This window comes from Symphalangus syndactylus, chromosome 12 (genome assembly GCF_028878055.3).
Source record: "Symphalangus syndactylus isolate Jambi chromosome 12, NHGRI_mSymSyn1-v2.1_pri, whole genome shotgun sequence".
In the NCBI taxonomy this organism is placed as follows: Eukaryota; Metazoa; Chordata; class Mammalia; order Primates; family Hylobatidae; genus Symphalangus; species Symphalangus syndactylus.
The window spans coordinates 79810666-79834028 of NC_072441.2; the positions used below are offsets into that span (position 1 = coordinate 79810666).

Consider the following 23363-nt stretch of genomic DNA (forward strand, 5'->3'; position numbering starts at 1 on the left):
TGTGAAACTCCAGGGTGATTTTTGCAGGCTCAGAAATCTAATTTGGTCAGCATGGCAAAAGCTGCTTTGTCTTTCAGAGGGGTCTCTAACTACATTTATGAAAAAATGTTTACCATTAGAATTTCAGTTTATTAATTTACATTGAGAAATATCATCACATGGACTGGAATACTTGTGTTGGCATGGCCTGGTTACTAATGTAACAAAACTAATTAGAAAAAGAAAAATAGCAGAGTATATGGTATTACATTGAAGATTCACTGTATATTATATAACCCTTTAGCCTAATTATGGTACTTTCTGAATTTCAGAAGTAGCTAATAGCTAATAATTAGAACCAGAACTCCTATTTTAATTTTCTTTTTAAAAGAAATCAGAGCTGTGCCAGTATTTATTGTGTCATATATTTTGGTTTTATACACACACACACACACACACACACACACACACACGAAAGACGAGTGGCAGCTGCAGGGATTGTGTTGACCTGTTCTGTCAAAGTCTCTCCAGGTTGCTCTTGCATGCAGTTGGAGGTCCCATGGCCACACTATATATATATATATATATTTTCTTTTTTTTGTGAGACGGAGTCTCACTCTGTCACCCAGGGTGGAGTGCAGTGGCGTGATCTCGGCTCACTGCAAGCCCCGTCTCCCGGGTTCACGCCATTTTCCTGCCTCAGCCTCCCGAGTTTCTGGGGCTATAGGCGCCTGCTACCACGCCCGGCTAATTTTTTTTGTATTTTTAGTAGAGATGGGGTTTCACCGTGTTAACCAGGTTGGTCTCGATCTCCTGACCTCGTGATCCGCCCTCCTTGGCCTCCCAAAGTGCTGGGATTACAGGCGTGAGCCACCACGTCCGGCCTCACACTATATTTTTTTAAACAACCAGTCTTACTAGCCATACCTTCATGTACTGTCCCTTCATGGTATTTTTTTTTTATGGAGTTATATTTTACACGCTATAAAAGTCATCTTTGTGTACAATCCAATGGTTTTTTTTTTTCTTTTTGAGATGGAGTCTTACTCTGCTACCCAGGCTGGAGTGCAGTGGTGCAATCTTGGCTCACTGCAACCTCCGCCTTCTGGGTTCAAGCCATTCTCCTGCCTCAGCTTCCCAAGCAGCTGGGATTACAGGCACACACCACCACGCCCGGCTAATTTTTGTATTTTTAGTAGAGACAGGGTTACACCATGTTGTCCAGGCTGGTTTCGAACTCCTGACCTCAGGTGATCCACCTGCCTCAGCCTCCCAAACCACAGGCGTGAGCCACTGGTGCCTGGCCCCCAGTGGTTTTTATTATATTAACAAAGTTGTACAACCATCATCGCTATTTAATTACAGAACATTTTCATTCCCCCCCCAAAAGGCGCCAAACCAATTAGCAATAATTTCCCCCACCCAATGGCAACCACTAATCTACTTTTTGTCTCTGGATTTACCTATTCTGGATATTTCATGTAACTGAATCCTATAATGTATGGCCTTAAGGGTCTGGCTGCTTTCACCTAGCATAGTGTTTTCAAGGTTTGTCCATGTGGTAGCAAGTATGAGTGCTTCATTCCTTTTTATGGCTGAATAACATTCCACTCTGTGGGTATACCATGTTTAGTCCAGTCATCAATTCATGGACATCTGGGTTGTTTATCCATTTGGGCTATAATGAATAATGCTACTATGAACATTTGCGTATAAGTTTTTTTGTGAACACATATTTTCGGTTCTCTTGGGTTACCTAAGAGTGGAATTGCTGGTGATATAAATGGTAAATCTGTGTTTAACTTTTTGAGAAACTGCCGAGCTACTTTCCAAAGTGGCCACATCAGTTTTCATTCCCCCTGGCAGTGTATGAGAATTTCAGCTTCTCCACATTCAGGTATCTTAGTCTGGCTCTAGGTGCCCCATCACCATTCCCCTTTCCTTCCAGGAGCTGCTCCAGACACAGGAGGAGCTTAAGGAACTGCAGGCAGAACGGCAGAGCCAGGAGGTGGCTGGGCGACACCGGGACCGGGAGTTGGAGAAGCAGCTGGCGGTCCTGAGGGTCGAGGCTGATCGAGGTCGGGAGCTGGAAGAACAGAACCTCCAGCTACAAAAGACCCTCCAGCAACTGCGACAGGACTGTGAAGAGGCTTCCAAGGCAAGGGGAGTGGGCACAGGGCTTAGGAGGTGGAGGCTGAGGGTGTCTGGAGGGCTGAGGAGCCAGAGGGTGTGGAAAGTTACCTGTCATGGGTATGTACTGACCAGCACCTGGGTCCTAGGCATGTGGTTCAAAGAAGCCAGGATTTGGCAGGGGGAGGACACCTGTATCTCTGTAGGGGTGGGATTCTCAGGGAAGCGTCTGGCTGGTGGCAGCTGCTCTCTTTAAGCCTCATTCTTATGGGCTGTCTTTGGGACGGCTTTCCTGGGTGTGGTCAATGGCCCCAAGCCCTGGGGTCTGAGCCGCCACCCCCTGAACCATCCTTAGGCTAAGATGGTGGCCGAGGCAGAGGCAACAGTGCTGGGACAGCGGCGGGCCGCAGTGGAGACGACGCTTCGGGAGACCCAGGAGGAAAATGACGAATTCCGCCGGCGCATCCTGGGTTTGGAGCAGCAGCTGAAGGAGGCTCGAGGTCTGGTGGATGGTGGGGAAGCGGTGGAGGCACGACTACGGGACAAGCTGCAGCGGCTGGAGGTCAGTGCTTCTGCCCTCCCAGCCCTCTCTGCTCACCCCTGGTGAAATACTCCTATGCTAAGTAGTTAGCCATCAGTTTCACTTTGCCCTTAGTGTGCATCTGTTTTGCCTCCCCAAACCTGCTCTGTTAACCTTGGGTTTATTTCCTGGCGTATACTTTGGTGCCAATGTTCAGTCTTTGCACTGGTATTTTTGTTTCTTACCTCTCATCCTTTGCTTGCTCTATGTGCCCTGATTTCTTTGCTAGGAGCCTGTTTTCGTTGCGCACCATTTTCATAAATACCTCTTTTCTCCGGCCCAGCTACCCACCTCCAAATAGCTTGAACCCAAGTTTTGCCTTTTCTCAGTCCAACCCTGCTTCTCTACCTCCCAGGCAGAGAAACAGCAGCTGGAGGAGGCCCTGAATGCATCCCAGGAAGAGGAGGGGAGTCTGGCAGCAGCCAAGCGGGCACTGGAGGCACGCCTAGAGGAGGCTCAGCGGGGGCTGGCCCGCCTGGGGCAGGAGCAGCAGACACTGAACCGGGCCCTGGAGGAGGAAGGGAAGCAGCGGGAGGTGCTCCGGCGAGGCAAGGCTGAGCTGGAGGAGCAGAAGCGTTTGCTGGACAGGACTGTGGACCAACTGAACAAGGAGGTGGGGCATGGGGTATTCTGGGCCTTTAGGAAGAGCCCAGCTCATCCAGAAGCTGGCCTGAGAGGACAGGGGCTTGGGGGAGAGGAGTTAGTCAGAACGTGTGATGTTTATGGCCAGGGGCAGTGACTCACTCCTGTAATTCCAGCACTTTGAGAGGCTGAGGTAGGCAGATACCTGAGGTCAGGAGTTTGAGACCAGCCTGGCCAACATAGCAAAACTCTGTCTCTACTAAAAATACAAAAAATTAGCCGGGCGTGGTGGCTAGTGCCTGTAGTCCCAGCTACTCAGGAGGGTGATGCAAGAGAGTCACTTGAGCCCGGAAGGTGGAGGTTGCAGTGAGCCGGGATCATGCCACTGCATTCCAGCCTGGGTGACAGAGCAAGACTCTGTCTTTTTTTTTTTTATTTTTTTATTTTTTTATTTTTTTTATTATACTTTAGGGTTTTAGGGTACATGTGCACAATGTGCAGGTTTGTTACATATGTATCCATGTGCCATGTTGATTTCCTGCACCCATTAACTCGTCATTTAGCATTAGGTGTATCTCCTAATGCTGTCCCTCCCCCCTCCCCCCACCCCACAACAGTCCCCGGAGCGTGATGTTCCCCTTCCTGTGTCCATGAGTTCTCATTGTTCAATTCCCACCTATGAGTGAGAACATGAGGTGTTTGGTTTTCTGTCCTTGCGATAGTTTACTGAGAATGATGTTTTCCAGTTTCATCCATGTCCCTACAAAGGACACGAACTTATCATTTTTTATGGCTGCATAGTATTCCATGGTGTATATGTGCCACATTTTCTTAATCCAGTCTATCGTTGTTGGACATTTGGGTTGGTTCCAACTCTTTGCTATTGTGAATAGTGCCGCAATAAACATACGTGTGCATGTGTCTTTATAGCAGCATGATTTATAGTCCTTTGGGTATATACCCAGTAATGGGATGGCTGGGTCAAATGGTATTTCTAGTTCTAGATCCCTGAGGAATCGCCACACTGACTTCCACAATGGTTGAACTAGTTTACAGTCCCACCAACAGTGTAAAAGTGTTCCTATTTCTCCACATCCTCTCCAGCACCTGTTGTTTCCTGATTTTTTAATGATGGCCATTCTAACTGGTGTGAGATGGTATCTCACTGTGGTTTTGATTTGCATTTCTCTGATGGCCAATGATGAGGAGCATTTCTTCATGTGTTTTTTGGCTGCATAAATGTCTTCTTTTGAGAAGTGTCTGTTCATGTCCTCTGCCCACTTTTTGATGGGGTTGTTTGTTTTTTTCTTGTAAATTTGTTTGAGTTCATTGTAGATTCTGGATATTAGCCCTTTGTCAGATGAGTAGGTTGCAAAAATTTTCTCCCATTGTGTAGGTTGCCTGTTCACTTTGATGGTAGTTTCTTTTGCTGTGCAGAAGCTCTTTAGTTTAATGAGATCCCATTTGTCGATTTTGGCTTTTGTTGCCATTGCTTTTGGTGTTTTAGACATGAAGTCCTTGCCCACGCCTATATCCTGAATGGTATTGCCTAGGTTTTCTTGTAGGATTTTAATGGTTTTAGGTCTAACATATAAGTCTTTAATCCATCTTGAATTAATTTTTGTATAAGGTGTAAGGAAGGGATCCAGTTGCAGCTTTCTACATATGGCTAGCCAGTTTTCCCAGCACCATTTATTAAATAGGGAATCCTTTCCCCATTTCTTGTTTTTGTCAGGTTTGTCAAAGATCAGATAGTTGTAGCTATGCGGCATCATTTCTGAGGGCTCTATTCTGTTCCATTGATCTATGTCTCTGTTGTGGTACCAGTACCATGCTGTTTTGGTTACTGTAGCCTTGTAGTATAGTTTAAAGTCAGGTAGCGTGATGCCTCCAGCTTTGTTCTTTTGGCTTAGGATTGACTTGGCGATGCGGGCTCTTTTTTGGTTCCATATGAACTTTAAAGTAGTTTTTTCCAATTCTGTGAAGAAAGTCATTGGTAGCTTGATGGGGATGGCATTGAATCTATAAATTACCTTGGGCAGTATGGCCATTTTCACGATATTGATTCTTCCAACCCATGAGCATGGAATGTTCTTCCATTTGTTTGTATCCTCTTTTATTTCATTGAGCAGTGGTTTGTAGTTCTCCTTGAAGAGGTCCTTCACATCCCTTGTAAGTTGGATTCCTAGGTATTTTATTCTCTTTGAAGCAATTGTGAATGGGAGTTCACTCATGATTTGGCTCTCTGTTTGTCTGTGATTGATGTACAAGAATGCTTGTGATTTTTGTACATTAATTTTGTATCCTGAGACTTTGCTGAAGTTGCTAATCAGCTTAAGGAGATTTTGGGCTGAGACAATGGGGTTTTCTAGATATACAATCATGTCATCTGCAAACAGGGACAATTTGACTTCCTCTTTTCCTAATTGAATACCCTTTATTTCCTTCTCCTGCCTGATTGCTCTGGCCAGAACTTCCAGCACTATGTTGAATAGGAGCGGTGAGAGAGGGCATCCCTGTCTTGTGCCAGTTTTCAGAGGGAATGCTTCCAGTTTTTGCCCATTCAGTATGATATTGGCTGTGGGTTTGTTGTAGATAGCTCTTATTATTTTGAGATACGTCCCATCAATACCTAATTTATTGAGAGTTTTTAGCATGAAGGGTTGTTGAATTTTGTCAAAGGCCTTTTCTGCATCTATTGAGATAATCATGTGGTTTTTGTCTTTGGTTCTGTTTATATGCTGGATTACATTTATTGATTTGCATATGTTGAACCAGCCTTGCATCCCAGGGATGAAGCCCACTTGATCATGGTGGATAAGCTTTTTGATGTGCTGCTGGATTCGGTTTGCCAGTATTTTATTGAGGATTTTTGCATCAATGTTCATCAAGGATATTGGTCTGAAATTCTCTTTTTTGGTTATGTCTCTGCCAGGTTTTGGTATCAGGACGATGCTGGCTTCGTAAAATGTGTTAGGGAGGATTCCCTCTTTTTCTATCGATTGGAATAGTTTCAGAAGGAATGGTACCAGTTCCTCCTTGTACCTCTGGTAGAATTCAGCTGTGAATCCATCAGGTCCTGGACTCTTTTTGGTTGGTAAGCTATTGATTATTGCCACAATTTCAGAACCTGTTATTGGTCTATTCAGAGATTCAACTTCTTCCTGGTTTAGTCTTGGGAGGGTGTATTTGTCGAGGAATTTATCCATTTCTTCTAGATTTTCTAGTTTATTTGCATAGAGGTGTTTGTAGTATTCTCTGATGGTAGATTGTATTTCTGTGGTATCGGTGGTGATATCCCCTTTTTCGTTTTTTATTGCATCTATTTGATTCTTCTCTCTTTTCTTCTTTATTAGTCTTGCTAGCGGTCCATCAATTTTGTTGATCTTTTCAAAAAACCAGCTCCTGGATTCATTAATTTTTTGAAGGGTTTTTTGTGTCTCTATTTCCTTCAGTTCTGCTCTGATTTTAGTTATTTCTAGCCTTCTGCTAGCTTTTGAATGTGTTTGCTCTTGCTTTTCTAGTTCTTTTAATTGTGATGTTAGGGTGTCAATTTTGGATCTTTCCTGCTTTCTCTTGTGGGCATTTAGTGCTATAAATTTCCCTCTACACACTGCTTTGAACGTGTCCCAGAGATTCTGGTATGTTGTGTCTTTGTTCTCGTTGGTTTCAAAGAACATCTTTATTTCTGCCTTCATTTCATTATGTACCCAATAGTCATTCAGGAGCAGGTTGTTCAGTTTCCATGTAGTTGAGCGGTTTTGACTGAGTTTCTTAATCCTGAGTTCTAGTTTGATTGCACTGTGGTCTGAGAGACAGTTTGTTATAATCTCTGTTCTTTTACATTTGCTGAGAAGAGCTTTACTTCCAACTATGTGGTCAATTTTGGAATAGGTGTGGTGTGGTGCTGAAAAAAATGTATATTCTGTTGATTTGGGGTGGAGAGTTCTGTAGATGTCTATTAGGTCCACTTTACGTAGAGCTGAGTTCAATTCCTGGATATCCTTGTTAACTTTCTGTCTCGTTGATCTGTCTAATGCTGACAGTGGGGTGTTAAAATCTCCCATTATTATTGTGTGGGAGTTTAAGTCCCTTTGTAGGTCACTGAGGACTTGCTTTATGAATCTGGGTGCTCCTGTGTTGGGTGCATATATATTTAGGATAGTTAGCTCTTCTTGTTGAATTGATCCCTTTACCATTATGTAATGGCCTTCTTTGTCTCTTTTGATCTTTGTTGGTTTAAAGTCTATTTTATCAGAGACTAGGATTGCAACCCCTGCCTTTTTTTGTTTTCCATTTGCTTGATAGATCTTCCTCCATCCCTTTATTTTGAGTCTATGTGTGTCTCTGCACATGAGATGGGTTTCCTGAATACAGCACACTGATGGGTCCTGACTCCTTATCCAGTTTGCCAGTCTGTGTCTTTTGATTGGAGCATTTAGCCCATTTACATTTAACGTGAATATTGTTATGTGTGAATCTGATCCTGTCATTATGATGTTAGTTGGTTATTTTGCTCGTTAGTTGCTATAGTTTCTTCCTAGCCTCGATGGTCTTTACAATTTGGCATGTTTTTGCAGTGGCTGGTACCGGTTGTTCCTTTCCATGTTTAGTGCTTCCTTCAGGAGCTCTTTTAGGGCAGGCCTGGTGGTGACAAAATCACTCAGCGTTTGCTTGTCTGTAAAGTATTTTATTTCTCCTTCACTTATGAAGCTTAGTTTGGCGGGATAGGAAATTCTGGGTTGAAAATTCTTTTCTTTAAGAATGTTGAATATCGGCCCCCACTCTCTTCTGGCTTGTAGAGTTTCTGCTGAGAGATCAGCTGTTAGTCTGATGGGCTTCCCTTTGTGGGTAACCCGACCTTTCTCTCTGGCTGCCCTTAACATTTTTTCCTTCATTTCAACTTTGGTGAATCTGACAATTATGTGTCTTGGAGTTGCCCTTCTCGAGGAGTATCTTTGTGGCGTTCTCTGTATTTCCTGAATCTGAATGCTGGCCTGCCTTGCTAGATTGGGGAAGTTCTCCTGGATAATATCTTGCAGAGTGTTTTCCAACTTGGTTCCATTCTCCCCATCATTTTCAGGTACACCAATCAGACGTAGGTTTGGTCTTTTCACATAGTCCCAAATTTCTTGGAGGCTTTGTTCATTTCTTTTTATTCTTTTTTCTCTAAACTTCCCTTCTCTCTTCATTTCATTCATTTCATCTTCTATCAGCGATACCCTTTCTTCCAGTTGATCGCATCTGCTACTGAGGCTTCTGCATTCTTCGCGTAGTTCTCGAAACTTGGCTTTCAGCTCCATCATCTCCTTTAAGCCCTTCTCTCCATTGGTTATTCTACTTATCCATTCTTCTAATTTTTTTTTCAAAGTTTTTAACTTCTTTGCTATTGTTTTGAATTTCCTCCTGTAGCTCAGAGTAGTTTGATCGTCTGAAGCCTTCTTCTCTCAACTCATCAAAGTCATCCTCCATCCAGCTTTGTTCCGTTGCTGGTGAGGAACTGCATTCCTTTGGAGGAGGAGAGGTGCTCTGTTTTTTAGAGTTTCCAGTTTTTTTGGTCTGTTTTTTCCCCATCTTTGTGGTTTTGTCTACTTTTTGTCTTCGATGATGGTGATGTACAGATGCACACTGCACTCCAGCCTGGGTGACAGAGCAAGACTCTGTCTTAAGAAAAAAAAAAAAAAAGAATGTGTGATGTTTGCTTTCCTCAAGTACATTGTTAGGAAGACCAAGACCAAATCTTCTGGAAGGGGCATCCTTCCTACCTCCCCTCCATGTTTTTGCTCTTTTCCCTCACATCTATTCCTTTATGGTCTTCATTCTTGGAGAGCATCTCCTGGGATTCTCCCTTAGGAGTCTACAAAACCTAAATACAAGAATCTTCAATGGCCAGCTTGGGCAACAAAATAAGACTCTGTCTCCACTTAAAAAAAAAAAATTAGCCTGCTGCGGTGGCTTGTGCCTTAGTTTTTCTTCATAGATGGGGAATTGAGACCCAGAGAAGATAAGTAACTTGCCTATGGTTGCTAATTAGTGGCAGAGCCAGGATTTGAACCCAGACATCTGTATTCCCAGCTATTCGAAAGGCTGATGTAGGATTGCTTGAGCCCAGGAGGTTGAGGCTGCAGTGAGCTGTGACTGCCCCACTGCACTACAGCAAGAGCCTATCAAAAAAAAAAAAAAAAAACTTCATTGGTAGAATTTTAAATTTGGGTGAGGGGAAGGAGAAAAGACAGAAAAAAGAAAAGGAAATAAATTGCTTTTGCTGCTAAGGTTCTCCTCCCAATCTTTTTGTAAAACAAGAGCAAACACCTAATATATTACGTCAATTCTAAAGTGCACATTTTATCATTTCTGAAATAGAGTTGTGTCTTATAACTTATGGTATGTTGTAGTTTAATTGGCATATTTTTCTTAGTGGTACACCTTATAATCGTTGGCACCTTGGGTTTGCTGAAATGGTCATTTAAGGCTTCCTTTGTATCAGGCACTGTTGTAAGTACAGAACTTCACATAATTAACTAATGTAATTCTCACAGCACCTTGTGATATAGTTACTATTCTTATCCCATTTTACAGATGGGGAACTGAGACCCAGAGAGATAAGTAACTTGCACATGGTCACTAGTAAGTGGTAGAGCCAGGATTTGAACCCAGACATCTGTATATAACTATTAGCTATACTAGGAACCTAGGCCCAGGAAAAAGTAAGAGAGGGCTGCCTTGTCAGCAAGGAGACCCTTGGGGGAGAGTCTTGGGAGTCTGGGCCTGGAGAGGGACATTTATGTACAGTGCTGAAGACCCTTTTCTCTGTGTTTCAGTTGGAGAAGATCGGGGAGGACTCTAAGCAAGCCCTGCAGCAGCTCCAGGCCCAGCTGGAGGATTATAAGGAAAAGGCCCGGCGGGAGGTGGCAGATGCCCAGCGCCAGGCCAAGGATTGGGCCAGTGAGGCTGAGAAGACCTCTGGAGGACTGAGCCGGCTTCAGGATGAGGTAGAAGCCTAATATCCTTGGGTTTGAAGGTCCTTGCCTCTTTTTTTTTTTTTTTTTTTTCCTGAGACGGAGTTTCACTCTGTCACCCAGGCTGGAGTGCAGTGGCGCAATCTCAGCTCACTGCAAGCTCTGCCTCCCGGGTTCACGCCATTCTCCTGCCTCAGCCTCACAAGTAGCTGGGACTATAGGTGCCCGCCACCACTCCCGGCCAATTTTTTGTATTTTTAGTAGAGACGGGGTTTCACAGTGTTAGCCAGGATGGTCTTGATCTCCAGACCTTGTGATCCACCCTCCTTGGCCTCCCAAAGTGCTGGGATAACAGGCATGAGCCACTGCGCCTGGCCCGGTCCTTGCCTCTTAACTGAACCTGTGGCCAAGGGTCCCTGGGGCCCAGGTTTAGGTCTAATGACTTGCAGGGTGGAGGAATATATTGTCTGTAGAGCAGTGATTTTCAAATTCTGTGGCTTAGAGCCACCTGAGGAGATTTTTAAAAATCCCCACACCCAGGCTGTATCCCATACCACTTCAGTCATCATCTCTGGGGATGGGATCCAGGATCAGTATTTAAAAAAACTCCTCAGATGATTCCAAGTTTTGTAGAGACTTTAAAAACAATAAAGAAGCTGGGGACGGTGGCTCACGCCTGTAATCACAGCACTTTGGGAGGCTGAGGCAGGCAGATCATGAGGTCAGGTGTTCAAGACCAGCCTGGCCAACATGGTGAAACCTTGTCTTTACTAAAAATACAAAAATTAGCTGGGCGTGGTGGCGGGCGCCTGTAGTCCCAGCTACTCAGGAGGCTGAGGCAGGGGAATCGCTTGAACCTGGGAGGTGGAGGTTGCAGTGAGCCGAGATCGTGCCACTGCACTCCAGCCTGGGCGACAGAGCAAGACTCCGTCTCAAAAAAAAAAAACAAAAACAAAAACAACCACAATAAAGGAAATGAATGAGGGCAGGTGCAGTGGCTCATGCCTGTAATCCCAGCACTTTGGGAGGCTGTGTCAGGTGGCTCACGAGGTCAGGAGATCGAGACCATCCTGGCTAACACGGTGAAACCCCGTCTCTACTAAAAATACAAAAAATTAGCCAAGCGTGGTGGCACATGCCTGTAGTCCCAGCTACTCAGGAGGCCGAGGCAGGAGAATTGCTTGAACCTGGGAGGTGGAGATTGCAGTAAGCTGAGATCGCGCCACTGTACTCCAGCCTGGGTGACAGAGCGAGACTCCATCTAAAAAATGAAAAAAAAGAAAATGGATGAAAAGTCAGCTTGCTTTTTATTGTCATCATGCCACTGGTAATTCTAAAGAGTGACAGTGATGAAATGTTTCTGCCCACTGGGCTGGACTGCCCCTGCCCCTCAACCTTCACCTTCTTACTACACTGAGCTGTGGCATTTTTACCCCCTGCCCAGGTCCAGAGGCTGCGGCAGGCCCTGCAGGCATCCCAGGCTGAGCGGGACACAGCCCGGCTGGACAAAGAGCTACTAGCCCAGCGACTGCAGGGGCTGGAGCAAGAGGCAGAGAACAAGAAGCGCTCCCAGGACGACAGGGCCCGGCAGCTGAAGGGCCTCGAGGTGAGGGCACTGAGGTGTGACCTGTGGAAAAGGGGTGGGATCGGCCGGGCGCAGTGGCTCATGCCTGTAATCCCAGCACTTTGGGAGGCCAAGGCGGGCGGATCACGAGGTCAGGAGATCGAGACCATCCTGGCTAACACGGTGAAACCCCGTCTCTACTAAAAATACAAATAAAAATTAGCCGGGCATGGTGGCGGGTGCCTGTGGTCCCAGCTACTCGGGAGGCTGAGGCAGGAGAATGGCGTGAACCCGGGAGGCGGAGCTTGCAGTGAGCAGAGATTGCACCACTGCACTCTAGCCCGTGCAACAGTGTGAGACTCCGTCTCAAAAAAAAAAAAAAAAAAAGAAAAGGGGTGGGACTTCCAAGCCTCTTTCTGTACTAGCGGTCAAAACTGACAGCCCACAGTTGATGTGTTTTGTTTGGCTGCAGCATTTTAAACAACTTTGAATCAATTGCCAATGTTTAGAAATTTATAGATGTCACCTAAAAATTTGGATTTCTAGTTTATTTTGTATTTGGCAGATATGGTAATACTGAGTGTCTTGTCCTGAGTCTGCATGGCAACAGTTGGCTGGAGCTGAGCAGTGGTTTCCCCTTTAGAGTGAACAGTATTCTTCAGTTTGCTATATTTGATAATAATAATAGCAGCAGCAAACATATTGTGCTGTGTGATAGGCGCTTAAGACTTAATCCTCAGAATAACTCTGTGGGGTAGGTAGTCTTGTTTTCTCCATTTTACAGATGAAGGAAACTGAGGCACAGAGAGATGAACTTGTCCATGGTCTACTGCCAGGAAGTGGTAAATCTGATTTTCAGACTGGACAGTCTGGTCCCATGTACATACTCTGAGCCTCTACATGGTACTGCCTCCAGTACCTCAGTTTCTGAGTCTTCATCTCAGCCTTGGCCCAGGTACTTGGGTTTCTCTCTGTTTTCCCATTAGAGAAATAAGGTTTTCCAGTGAAGAGTAGAATCTGGGGTTTGCCTTTCTGTCAAAGGGCCGTGACCAGAGCATGGCCCCCACCTGCCTGTGATGCCACATCTGGTCAGTAGAGGGCGCTGGCTCCATAGTGGCTCTGGGCCTGGGCAAGTACCAAAAGGTTACTGGGATGTGCAAGAGAGAAAAGTCTGTTAATGCTGGAGTTTGAGAGGCTTCTGGTCTGAGTTTGGCATTCTGGTGTCCAGCATTTGGGACAGAATTACTTGTTCTTCTGTCATAGGAAAAAGTCTCACGGCTGGAAACAGAGTTAGATGAGGAGAAGAACACCGTGGAGCTGCTAACAGATCGGGTGAATCGTGGCCGGGACCAGGTAACCGCCCCCCCCACCTCTCATCTCTGTTTACCCCTGACTGCATCACCTCTTGGTTCTCTCAAAAACAACTCTACCCTCCCATCTTTCATCATCTGGCTTCCGAATCTGTGCGTGGCTGGGTCTACTTCAGGGTTTTGTCTGCTTTGGGAAAAGTTGGCCAGTATCCTTGGGTGGAAAGAAGCCAATGATTTGCATGGAGGAAGGGATCCTGGTGGCCTGGGCTATTCTCTGACCTGAATTGGGGCTTCTTTGGTTTACAAGGGATACTAGTTCCTGATGGGATGAAGGAGGCCCTGTTTGCTTTCTCTGGCCCCTCCCATTTGAATAGGCTGTGATTTTTTAGTTGCCTGGGAATTTTTGGATTCAGGGTTCAGAGACCATCCTCCCATGACTCAGCCTCACTTTGTTCAGCTTGCTGGTTCATCCTTATCCCTCCCCAAGTCTGGTCCTGTCACCCATCCCCACTAGGTGGATCAGCTGAGGACAGAGCTCATGCAGGAAAGGTCTGCTCGGCAGGACCTGGAGTGTGACAAAATCTCCTTGGAGAGACAGGTGATGGGGGAGGGGAGGATTCTTAGGGATGGACCCCAGGAGGTGAGTAAAATGGCCAGTGGAGTGCTAACTGTGGAGGCTTCCTGTCCCTCTCAGAACAAGGACCTGAAGACCCGGTTGGCCAGCTCAGAAGGCTTCCAGAAGCCCAGTGCCAGCCTCTCTCAGCTTGAGTCCCAGAATCAGTTGTTGCAGGAGCGGCTACAGGCTGAAGAGAGGTGACATAAGCCTATCCTTCCTCCCTTCCTCCCTCCTTTTCTTCCTTCCTCCCTCTTGGCTTTTCTCCTCTGTGGCTCCCTCCATCTTCCACCTCAGATATGGCCAACCTGGCCTGATCTTTAGGGAAAATTTTCTCCTGATAGAGAGCAAAGAGAGTTGCAGAAATTCTGAAATGTGAATGACCTCACTCTCCCTTGTTCTTCGAATCTGCCCTGGATCCTGCCCAGTCTAATGGTGGGGCTCATGACTGAGAGAAGTCCTTGGGGACAGTAGGGGGCCAAATTAGCATTCCCTTAGAAATGGGGACACTCATAGCATTCTTTTACCTCACCTTAGGGAGAAGACAGTTCTGCAGTCTACCAATCGAAAACTGGAGCGGAAAGTTAAAGAACTATCCATCCAGATAGAAGACGAGCGGCAGCATGTCAATGACCAGAAAGACCAGGTGAGGACATGGCACCCTGGGGCCAAGCAACCTGGGGCGGGTATATATTATATGTTTTCCGGAAAGCCAAGGGAGGCCCTTATCTCCTATAGGTCTTCCAAACTTAGACTTTCCTTGTATAAGGACAGAGATTAGATTGAAAGGACTAGACTAGAGAAGTCATAGTAAGCATATATATTGAGTGCTTATGATGTGCTAGGTTCTGTAAGTATTACACATATGTTAATACTTTTAATCCCTAAGACAACCATGTGAGGTTAAGGAACTTGCCCAAGGCCACATTTTTCCAGCAGCAATTATACCTTGTCAAGACTGTTACGGGGTAGGGTCCCAGGCCATGGTAGTAGATGCTATTCAAATGTGTGGACTTGGTATCCTGCCCAGCTAAGCCTGAGGGTGAAGGCTTTGAAGCGTCAGGTGGATGAAGCAGAAGAGGAAATTGAGCGACTGGACAGCCTGAGGAAGAAGGCCCAGCGTGAGGTGGAGGAGCAGCATGAGGTCAATGAACAGCTCCAGGCCCGGATCAAGTCTCTGGAGAAGGACTCCTGGTATGGGCTGCCCTTTTGCCCCTTGCTCCATAGGGACACTAGAGCAGTGAGGGAATGGTCTCTCCTGTGCTGGATAAGGAGGAGAATCTCTAAGATGGGACTGTGTAGTCACTTGTTTCTGGTTGGAAGCCAGTATATTTATTTCTTAGTATCTCAGCCACCATCCTGTACCTCATCTTCCCAAATCTGATTAGTTGGGGATTTTGTGAGTAAACTTTAGGCCTTAGAAGAATTGGGGTTTCCTTTGTACAAAAAGGGTGGCTGTCTCAATGTTTCTATTTTCCCCTCCCCAACCATTATTCTTCTCTCTGAGTCAGGCGCAAAGCTTCCCGCTCAGCTGCTGAGTCAGCTCTCAAAAACGAAGGGCTGAGCTCAGATGAGGAATTCGACAGTGTCTACGATCCCTCATCCATTGCGTCACTGCTTACGGAGAGCAACCTACAGACCAGCTCCTGTTAGCTCGTGGTCCTCAAGGACTCAGAAACCAGGCTCAAGGCCTATCCCAGCAAGTGCTGCTCTGCTCTGCCCACCCTGGATTCTGCATTCCTATGGGTGACCCAATTATTCAGACCTAAGACAGGGAGGGGTCAGAGTGATGGTGATAAAAAAAAAAAACAAAACACATCAGCAATAAGCTGATCGATGGACTTTCCACTGTAGAAGTTGACATTTCAAGCCAACTGAGCCCTTTCCTCAAGTGCCGACACCTCCCTCATCTCTCTCATAGTGGAAGGATGGTCAGCATTAGGCTGATGGGGATTGAGAAGGATAGGAAGGGATAGAAATTGCCATGTGTATAAAGCTTTATTCTTTAGCCCTTAACCCTAAGGCTCAGGGAAATACCCTATGTTATTGTGCTCCCTGGATTCCTGCAACTCATTTTCCTTCCACTCTGGAGCAGGGTGAGAGGAATGTTATGGGTAACAGACATGCAGGCATGGCTCTACCTGTTTCTTTGCACAAGTATGGGGCCCATGTGGTAGTCCCCATACCACTCCAGTTCCTATATTTTTGTCTTCTTCCTTCCCCCTCTTCGCCATTCCTACCTTGCATTTTTCCTGTCAGTGCCTTAGCCAAGGTAAGGAGATAAGGATGCTCTTCTTGCTTTTTATATCTGCACATTCATACCTCTCCAAAGACCAGCTTTTCCCCAGCCAGGGCCCTCAGCCTTCCCTGCTGCCCCAGTGATTGACTGAGAGAGCTGTTGGGGTTTCTCTGCCAATGACCCCCTGGGAGAGGGACTTTGGTAGGGTCATGATAAAGTGGCGGGGGTCTGGTCCTGCTCAGGGTTTCCATCCTTCCCCCTCTCCCTCCTCTGTGACTGTGGATATGGTTATAAGGTGGTTGCATCTGGGAGCCCTGACAACTGTCTGCACAAGTTCCAAAAGTAAAGGTGTCAGTCCCAGTGGCCTTCCTTGGGGCTTCTCTGACCACATGTGCCCAACTTCAATAAGAGAACCAAGGGACCCTCATTTTCTGAGGTGCTTGGCTCTGATTCAGGGCTTTGCAAGGGATTAGAAGCTGACTGTAAAAATGGGAAGAGGCAACGGAGGACATTTGTTTCTCCTTTGGATTTTGGGGAGAACCAAACCCTCGTAGGGAAGAGGTAAGGGGGATGATTCACCTCCATATTTCCTAAGCAGGTTGTATAGGGAGCCGGTGGCAGGAGGAAGGCTGTTTTCACGAATGACTTGTAATGCCGTGATTAAAAAAATTCCTGTATTCTGCAAATCAAACATTCTTTCCCAATCCAATCCAGCCTTGGTTTTATTTTAAATTAAATATTAAAATTACACATTTATATTGAAATCCTTGGTTTGTCTTCTCTTTCTTGGCATATTTGGAGGTCCAGGTTTTATGAAGTCATATTAACTGTACAGCTTAGGAGCCGAAGCTAGAGTTTTCTTCACCTTACTTTTCAGAGGCCCTTTATAACAGAGCAGATGGGTCCTATGAAACCTGGAGATGTTTATAGCAGCCCCATTCTCTCCTGAACCACCTTCTGGGAAGAACAATAACATTAAATGCCTTTTTTTTTTTTTTTTTTTGAGACGGAGTCTCACTCTGTCACCCAGGCTGGAGTGTAATGGTGCGCGATCTCAGCTCACTGCAACCTCTGCCTCCCGGGTTCAAGCGATTCTCCTGCCTCAGCCTCCTGAGTAGCTGGGATTACAGGCGTGTGCCTCCACACCCAGCTAATTTTTGTATTTTTAGTAGAGATGGGGCTTCACCGTGTTGGTCAGGCTGGTCTCAAACTCCTGACCTCGTGATCCGCCCACCTCGGCCTCCCAAAATGGTGGGATTACAGGCATGAGCCACTGCACCTGGCCAGCAGTAAATGACTTTTTGAGGGTTAGATTAGAACAGACCAGAACTGGGTTTTATTCCCTTGGGTCATAGTGATAACCCCAGCATTCACTTCCCAGGTAGAAAAATCCTTATTCATTCCTAACTGACGTAGGACCCAGTCCCTAACTGGGAGGTAGGGACATTTCTGCTGTTCCTGCCCTAGTGTTGCCTTGAAGAGGGAGCTGGCCCTTCACTAGAGCCTATTGCCAGGTATAGGAGTACTATCCCCTCAGGAGTGGGTCAGACCTCTTCCTAAAGTATTCTGTCTGCTGTCTGTGTGGACCACAGCCAAGTGAAGCAGCCATTTGCCAAGAGCAGCTGGGCGGGGAGGAAGCTCCAGGGTCCTGCTTGGCCAACCCTCTCTTCTAGGCCCTCAAGATCCCAGCCTAGGCTTGGGGAGAAAATGCAACTGGAGAAGTCAAGGCTCATCTTTTCTCACGAACACAAATTCCTTTTAAGGCAATGTGTCCCGCCTCTCCCAACTATATAAGGGCAGCGTCAGTAAAAGAGCTTCTGCAAAACAAGCCCCACCCAGAGCCTAAGCTGACTGGGCCTCCTGGGCCTCTTGCCAGGGAAGTGCACCTGCCAGACTGGCTTAGGCCAGTCTGAGCGAGCTGGCCCTTGGTGCCTGCCTTTCTGCGGTGGAGGAAAGGTTTACTCAGCTCTACAAAGCCTACAGGCTGGCTTACGTATACGGAGAGGAGCATGTATGGAAGGAAGCTTTTGCAGGTTCCAACTCCTCATCCACAAGGAGCAGGCAGGGTGATTCCCTCTGACCAACACTGATCTTGGAGAGATGGAAAGCGACAAGATTAATGAAGAATGTTGAAGTGCAACCACATACTCTAGATAAAGCTGTTCAGTTAAAGCAGCCCCATGTCGCTCCCAAGCCCCACCTTTGTGTAAATCTATGCGAGCACCGATAGGGCATGTCCCGGACCCATTGGCCCCGCCCACCTCACCTCCTCGCCTATTGTTCGTTCTCTGCGATACCGCGAACTGGGGGCGTGGCCTATATTCAGCCCCGCCCCTGATGAGCCTGTACAAGGGGGCGGTTCCGCGCGCTCCCGCCCAGTTGGAGCCGGACAGCGGGGTGGAGAAGTGGCGTGTGTGCTGCGACCCCGAGGGAAGATGAACGGGACGCGGAACTGGTGTACCCTGGTGAACGTGCACCCAGAGGACCAGGCGGCAGTAAGAAAAAGCGCCCTCGCTGTATTCCCCGTTTTGTATTCCCGGTTTCTAAGTCCGCCCCGCGCCGGGTTCGCTGACATCACCTGGTGCCCGGCTCGCGCGGTCAGCCCTGCGCGGCGCTTCTCTCTTTTTATTCTTTTGCCTGCGACGGGCAGTGGGAGTCGCGGAGTGAAGACTCCTTTGAGGCTGGAGGGTTCGGGGCCTCCCTGCCCTTTGGTAGGACGCCACGGTTCCTGCCTGGGACTCGGCGCCGGCGAGCCCGTGCTTGGGCCGCGGGTCTCAGGCGTCTTGTGGGCAGCCAGATTGGGTCATAAGAGAATGAGCTCAAGCGACTGGGTCCCTGAGCGCCTTTGGACGTTGTGTCCTGCCGAGGAGGCTTAGGCTTTCCCGTGGGTCAAGGGTCCTGGTGACCTCAGAGGCCCTCCAAAGAATTTCATCATGGTGCTTTGAATGATCAGTAACAAGAAAAAGGGTAGAGTAAATTACAGGGCTTGGACTGGAGGGTGGGGGGCAAGTGGGGGACGGTAGGACTCAAACTATTCCGAGATTGGCTAGGGACTCTACCTTTCGCTAAGAAGGATAGGGCTTTCCGCCCGGGGGTCACCTCTCGTCTTGGATTTCTCCTTCTTCCCTCTTGTAGTTCTCCTGTTTTCCTCCCTCTGTCTGCTTACTGATAGCTTCCTGGGACGGTGTGTTAGTTTTGCTTCCGTCTCCAGCCGCCAGGCCCTAGGATAGTGGAGGAAGGGGATGCAGAACCCGGGCTGAGAAGGGGAGGGAAGTGACCCAAGCCAGGGCTTCTGGACGGGGAGAGGGTTGCGGAGAAAGGGGGCGTTCTCCAGTGCAGGCTGGTCTACCCCTCTCTCATCTTTCTCTGGCTCCCAGTCCCAGTTCTCCCCACCCTAGCTGACCATATGGTTTTTCCTCTCCAAAGGCTGAGGAGGGTAATTTGTGGCTGTTTCTAGGCTCTATTGGGGAACTTAACCCAGATTAGGTGTGTACTATTTCATCAATTTCCAAGCTATTGTGGGTGGGAGTGAAATGAAAACTAAGGTGTTGGGGAACTTGTGTATCATCCCCCCTCCCACATCTGATTCCCTTACCCTCTGCCTGCCTCATCCTGCTCTTGAGGTAGAGCTAACCCAACTGCAGCTAGATTATGGCTCTTCTTCAAACTCATTTCAGGTTTAGAATAGAGATGGTCATTTAGTTCTGTTCCCAGTCCCCTCTCCATTTCTGCCCTGGCTATGAGTGTTTTTGCCACATTAAAATACAGATGTTGCTGTTGGCCAACCCCAGTTGCCCAAACCCCATTCTTCTGTAGCCTGCCACATCCCCAGCTATGAGACTCTGAAGAGATGGAAGAAATCTATCCATTATGTGTCAGCCACAAGTCCTACTCCCTGCTGTTTTCAAGTGACGAGTGTCTTGCTATGTTGTCGGAGCTGCAGTACAGTGGCTCTTCACGGGTGCAATCGTAGCACACCACAGCCTTGAACTCCTGACCTCAAACAATCCTTCTGCCTCAGCCTCCTGAGTAGCTGGGACTTCAGGTGCACACCACCTATAGCTTCTCTTCCATGTTCTTGCTCTCTCTTTTGGAATAGTTGAGGGAAAAGGGTATGAGATAAATAAAGGAGAGGGATGTTTGGGCTGCTTTTTGCTTGCTTGCTATATAGAAAAGAGATCCGGAAAGAAGTCTAAGACCAAGTTGACACTGGCAGTGTTAATGAATCATTAACCTCTACTATTTTTTTTGTTCTTTCTTCCTTTCTTTTCTTTCCTTTTCTTTTTTTTTGAGACAGGGCCTTGCTCTGTTGCCCAGGCTGGAGTGCAATGGCACGATCTCAGCTCACTGCAACTTCCGCCTCCCGGGTTTAGTAGATCCTCCTACCTCAGCCTCCCCAAGTAGCTGAGACTATAGGCGCACATCACCACACCTGACTAAAATTTTTTTTTTTGGTAGAGATGGGATTTCACCATGTTGCCTAGGCTAGTCTTGAACTCCTGGGCTCAAGCAGTCTGCCCACCTTGGCCTCCCAAAGGCTTGGGATTACAGGCATGAGCCATTACATCTGGCCCCTTCTACTCTTTCTTGATGTTTTTGCTGTTTGTCTGGTGGGGCAGAAAAAAATTGCTAAGAGAAAATAGTGGACAAGGAATTCAGATGGTCTCCATCATAGGTTAGTTTGAAGCTAACCAGAGACCTCTAGAGCAAGGGAGAGACAGAAATTCCCTTTTATTCCTTTTTTCTAGGCTGAACTTGAGACTTATTTTACTCCAAAGCTGGGAATGAAGTAATCATTGCCCAGATCTGATCTTGGAGACATTCCCCTCCTTAAGGGAGGGGAGGAGATGGTGAACAGTCAGGACACAGGCCTTGTCCTGGATTCCTGTTCTCTGAGCCAACTTGCAGACAGAATTTATGGCTCTGGACAACCCCCAGGAATCTATCATATATTCACACCACTGAATGGGTGCTCAATGCATGTACAAAGTGAGTCAATAAATAAATGAACAGGTGTTTCTTCCGGAGTCAGAGTGTAGACAGTTGAACTGATTAGACATCCTACTGGGAGTGAGGGCCCTGGGACTCTGTTGGTGTTTCCCCACTAGCCAGGCTGTGTGCCTTAGTGTATCACATGTGGACGTGGACATAGGGCCAGTACACTCTCTGGGATGTTTTTATTGTTGGAGGCAGATGCAGCAGGTACAAGGAGCCAGTGTTTTTCAGAACTGCAGACCATAACCACTAGTGGGTCTGAGATCAACTTAGTAGGTCAGACCAGCATTAAAAAAGAAATAGAATTAACATTCTTAGAGTGTTAGTGAGGATAGACATTTTTGGTAGAACTTTTATTTCAGTTATATATATGTGTGTGTGTGTGTGTGTGTATTATATATGTACGTGTTTGTTTACTGGGTCTTGATGTGAAATATGTTTTTGAGATTGGAAAGTTTTGCAAGCCACTGTGGTAAGTTTTATTGGCAAATAAAAGAACAAACAAACACCAAACTCCTTTTTACTAGATATTTCCATTAACTTCCTTTGGTTATAAACAACAGAGAATGACTCCAGCTAAACTAAGCAGATGAGGAAATTATTAGAAGGAAATAGAGCAGTTCACAGAATTTAAGGGAAAGCTTAGAAAGCCCTAACCAAGGCTGTTCTGGGGCCTGGGTAAGTGGAACGATGGAGGCTTACTACTGTTGGTGAATTGATTCCAGCTGTTTTAGGTCTCTGCACCATTATGCTCAAGATTCCAGGGAGAAAGTACCATTGTCCCTTGGCCCCCAGTTGTCCAGAGCAGGACAGGGTTCCTTGATTGATAGGCCCCCCCGGATTACAGTGATGGAAGGAGATTCTCCAAAGACCCAAGTGTTGTTATCAGTGGAGGGGAATGGAAGCTGTGTGGCAAAAGAATGGATGTCTATGACATTAGACTTTACCATGGATGATCTCTGATTTCATTTCCCTCCTTCCCTCTCTTCCTTCTTTCCATCACTTTTTTTTTTTTTTGAGACAGGGTCTCACTCTGTTGCCCAGGCTGGAGTGCAGTGGCGTGATCATAGCTCACTGCAGCCTTGATCTCCTGGACTCAAGGGATCCTTTCCCCTCAGCCTCCCAAGTAGCTGGGACCACAGGCATACTCAACATGTTTAGCTAATTTTTAATTTTTCGTAGATATGGGTTCTCACCATGTTGCCCAGGCTAGTCTTGAACTCCTGGTTTAAAGTAATCTTCCTGCCTCAGCCTCTCAAAGTGCTGAGATTACAGGTGTGCACCACTGCGCCTGGCCTTAAATCACCTTTTTTTTTGGGGGGGGGGGGTGCACGGAGTCTCACTCTGTCACCCAGGCTGGGGTACAGTGGCACAATCTTGGCTCACTGTAACCTCCATCTCCCTGGTTTAAGCAATTCTCCTGCCTCAGCCTCCCAAGTAGCTGGGATTACAGGCATGGGCCACCGTGCCCAGCTAATTTTTGTATTTTTACTAGAGATGGGGTTTCATCATGTTGGCCAGGCTGGTCTCGAACTCCTGACCTCAAATGATCTGCCCGCTTCGGCCTTCCAAAGTACTGGGATTACAGGCGTGAGCCACCATGCCTGGCCTCTTAAACACTTTTTATCAAAGGAACATATGTGTGTGATTTTAAAGTATCAAAGTATCAATAATATCAAAAGGCCTTTAAAAGAAAATAGCACTCCCCTGCTCCAAGTTCTGCTGCATGGAAGTAACCACTTTCTACTCTTTGAGCTGTTTTGTGTTTACCTCCATGTTTCTAAATAATATGCTTACAGTGATTTTTCTTGATTTATCAGTTTTAGACATCTATTGACTTCTGTTGTAGGAATTATAGGAAAATTTATACTCCCACCCCTCACATGCTTCCTCCCCATCCTCCCAGTGTAATTGTATTACAATTTTTGGTAATGTAATAAACTATAGTTTCCGTTAATAGCATTGTGGTCAAGAGCATGGCTCTGGGCCGAGTGCAGTGGCTCACGTATGTAATCCCAGCACTTTGGGAGGCTGAGGCAGGTGGATCACCTGAGATCAGGAGTTCGAGACCAGCCTGACCAACATGGCAAAACTCCATCTCTACTAAAAATACAAAATTAGCCAGGTGTGGTGGTGCGCACCTATAATCCCAGCTACTTGGGAGGCTGGGGCAGGAGAATCATATGTACCCGGGAGGTGGCGGTTGCAGTGAGCTGAGATCACGCCATTGCACTCCAGCCTGGGCAACAAGAGTGAAACTCGTCTCAAACAAACAAACAAACAAACAAAAAAAAGAGCATGGCTCTGGGAATCTGACTAAGGTGGGCTCTAATCAGGCTTTGATGTCTGCTTTGCCCAAGCTCACTTAGGCAAATTACTTAATTTCTTCATTCTTTGTTTTCTCACTTGTAA

General features: G+C 46.7%; 2 protein-coding genes and 1 non-coding gene across 6 annotated transcripts in view; 2 read left to right on the top strand and 1 right to left on the bottom strand.

Annotated features, from left to right (window-relative positions):
- CGN (cingulin) overlaps positions 1-16720 on the top strand; it is a 42807-nt gene extending 26087 nt beyond the window's left edge. For both annotated transcript variants that reach the window (XM_063626219.1, XM_063626220.1), the window contains exons 11-21: positions 1928-2137; positions 2465-2671; positions 3045-3302; positions 10093-10263; positions 11675-11836; positions 13058-13147; positions 13619-13702; positions 13799-13917; positions 14255-14363; positions 14748-14911; positions 15229-16720. In XM_063626219.1, coding sequence (XP_063482289.1) covers positions 1928-2137; positions 2465-2671; positions 3045-3302; positions 10093-10263; positions 11675-11836; positions 13058-13147; positions 13619-13702; positions 13799-13917; positions 14255-14363; positions 14748-14911; positions 15229-15370 — 1716 coding nt within the window. In that variant the 3' untranslated portion in view covers positions 15371-16720. The remainder of the gene's footprint in view (positions 1-1927; positions 2138-2464; positions 2672-3044; positions 3303-10092; positions 10264-11674; positions 11837-13057; positions 13148-13618; positions 13703-13798; positions 13918-14254; positions 14364-14747; positions 14912-15228) is intronic.
- LOC134735016 (small nucleolar RNA SNORA44) lies at positions 445-552 on the bottom strand. Its single transcript, XR_010117880.1, has one exon. It is a non-coding gene; the product is annotated as a small nucleolar RNA SNORA44 (small nucleolar RNA).
- Positions 16721-18314: 1594 nt separating the features above from the next.
- Positions 18315-23363, top strand: part of TUFT1 (tuftelin 1) — a 43686-nt gene continuing 38637 nt past the window's right edge. The window contains exon 1 of one of the 3 annotated variants that reach the window (XM_063626355.1): positions 18315-18451. In XM_063626355.1, coding sequence (XP_063482425.1) covers positions 18392-18451 — 60 coding nt within the window. In that variant the 5' untranslated portion in view covers positions 18315-18391. The remainder of the gene's footprint in view (positions 18452-23363) is intronic. The other 2 variants (XM_063626354.1, XM_063626356.1) reach the window with 2 other exon arrangements.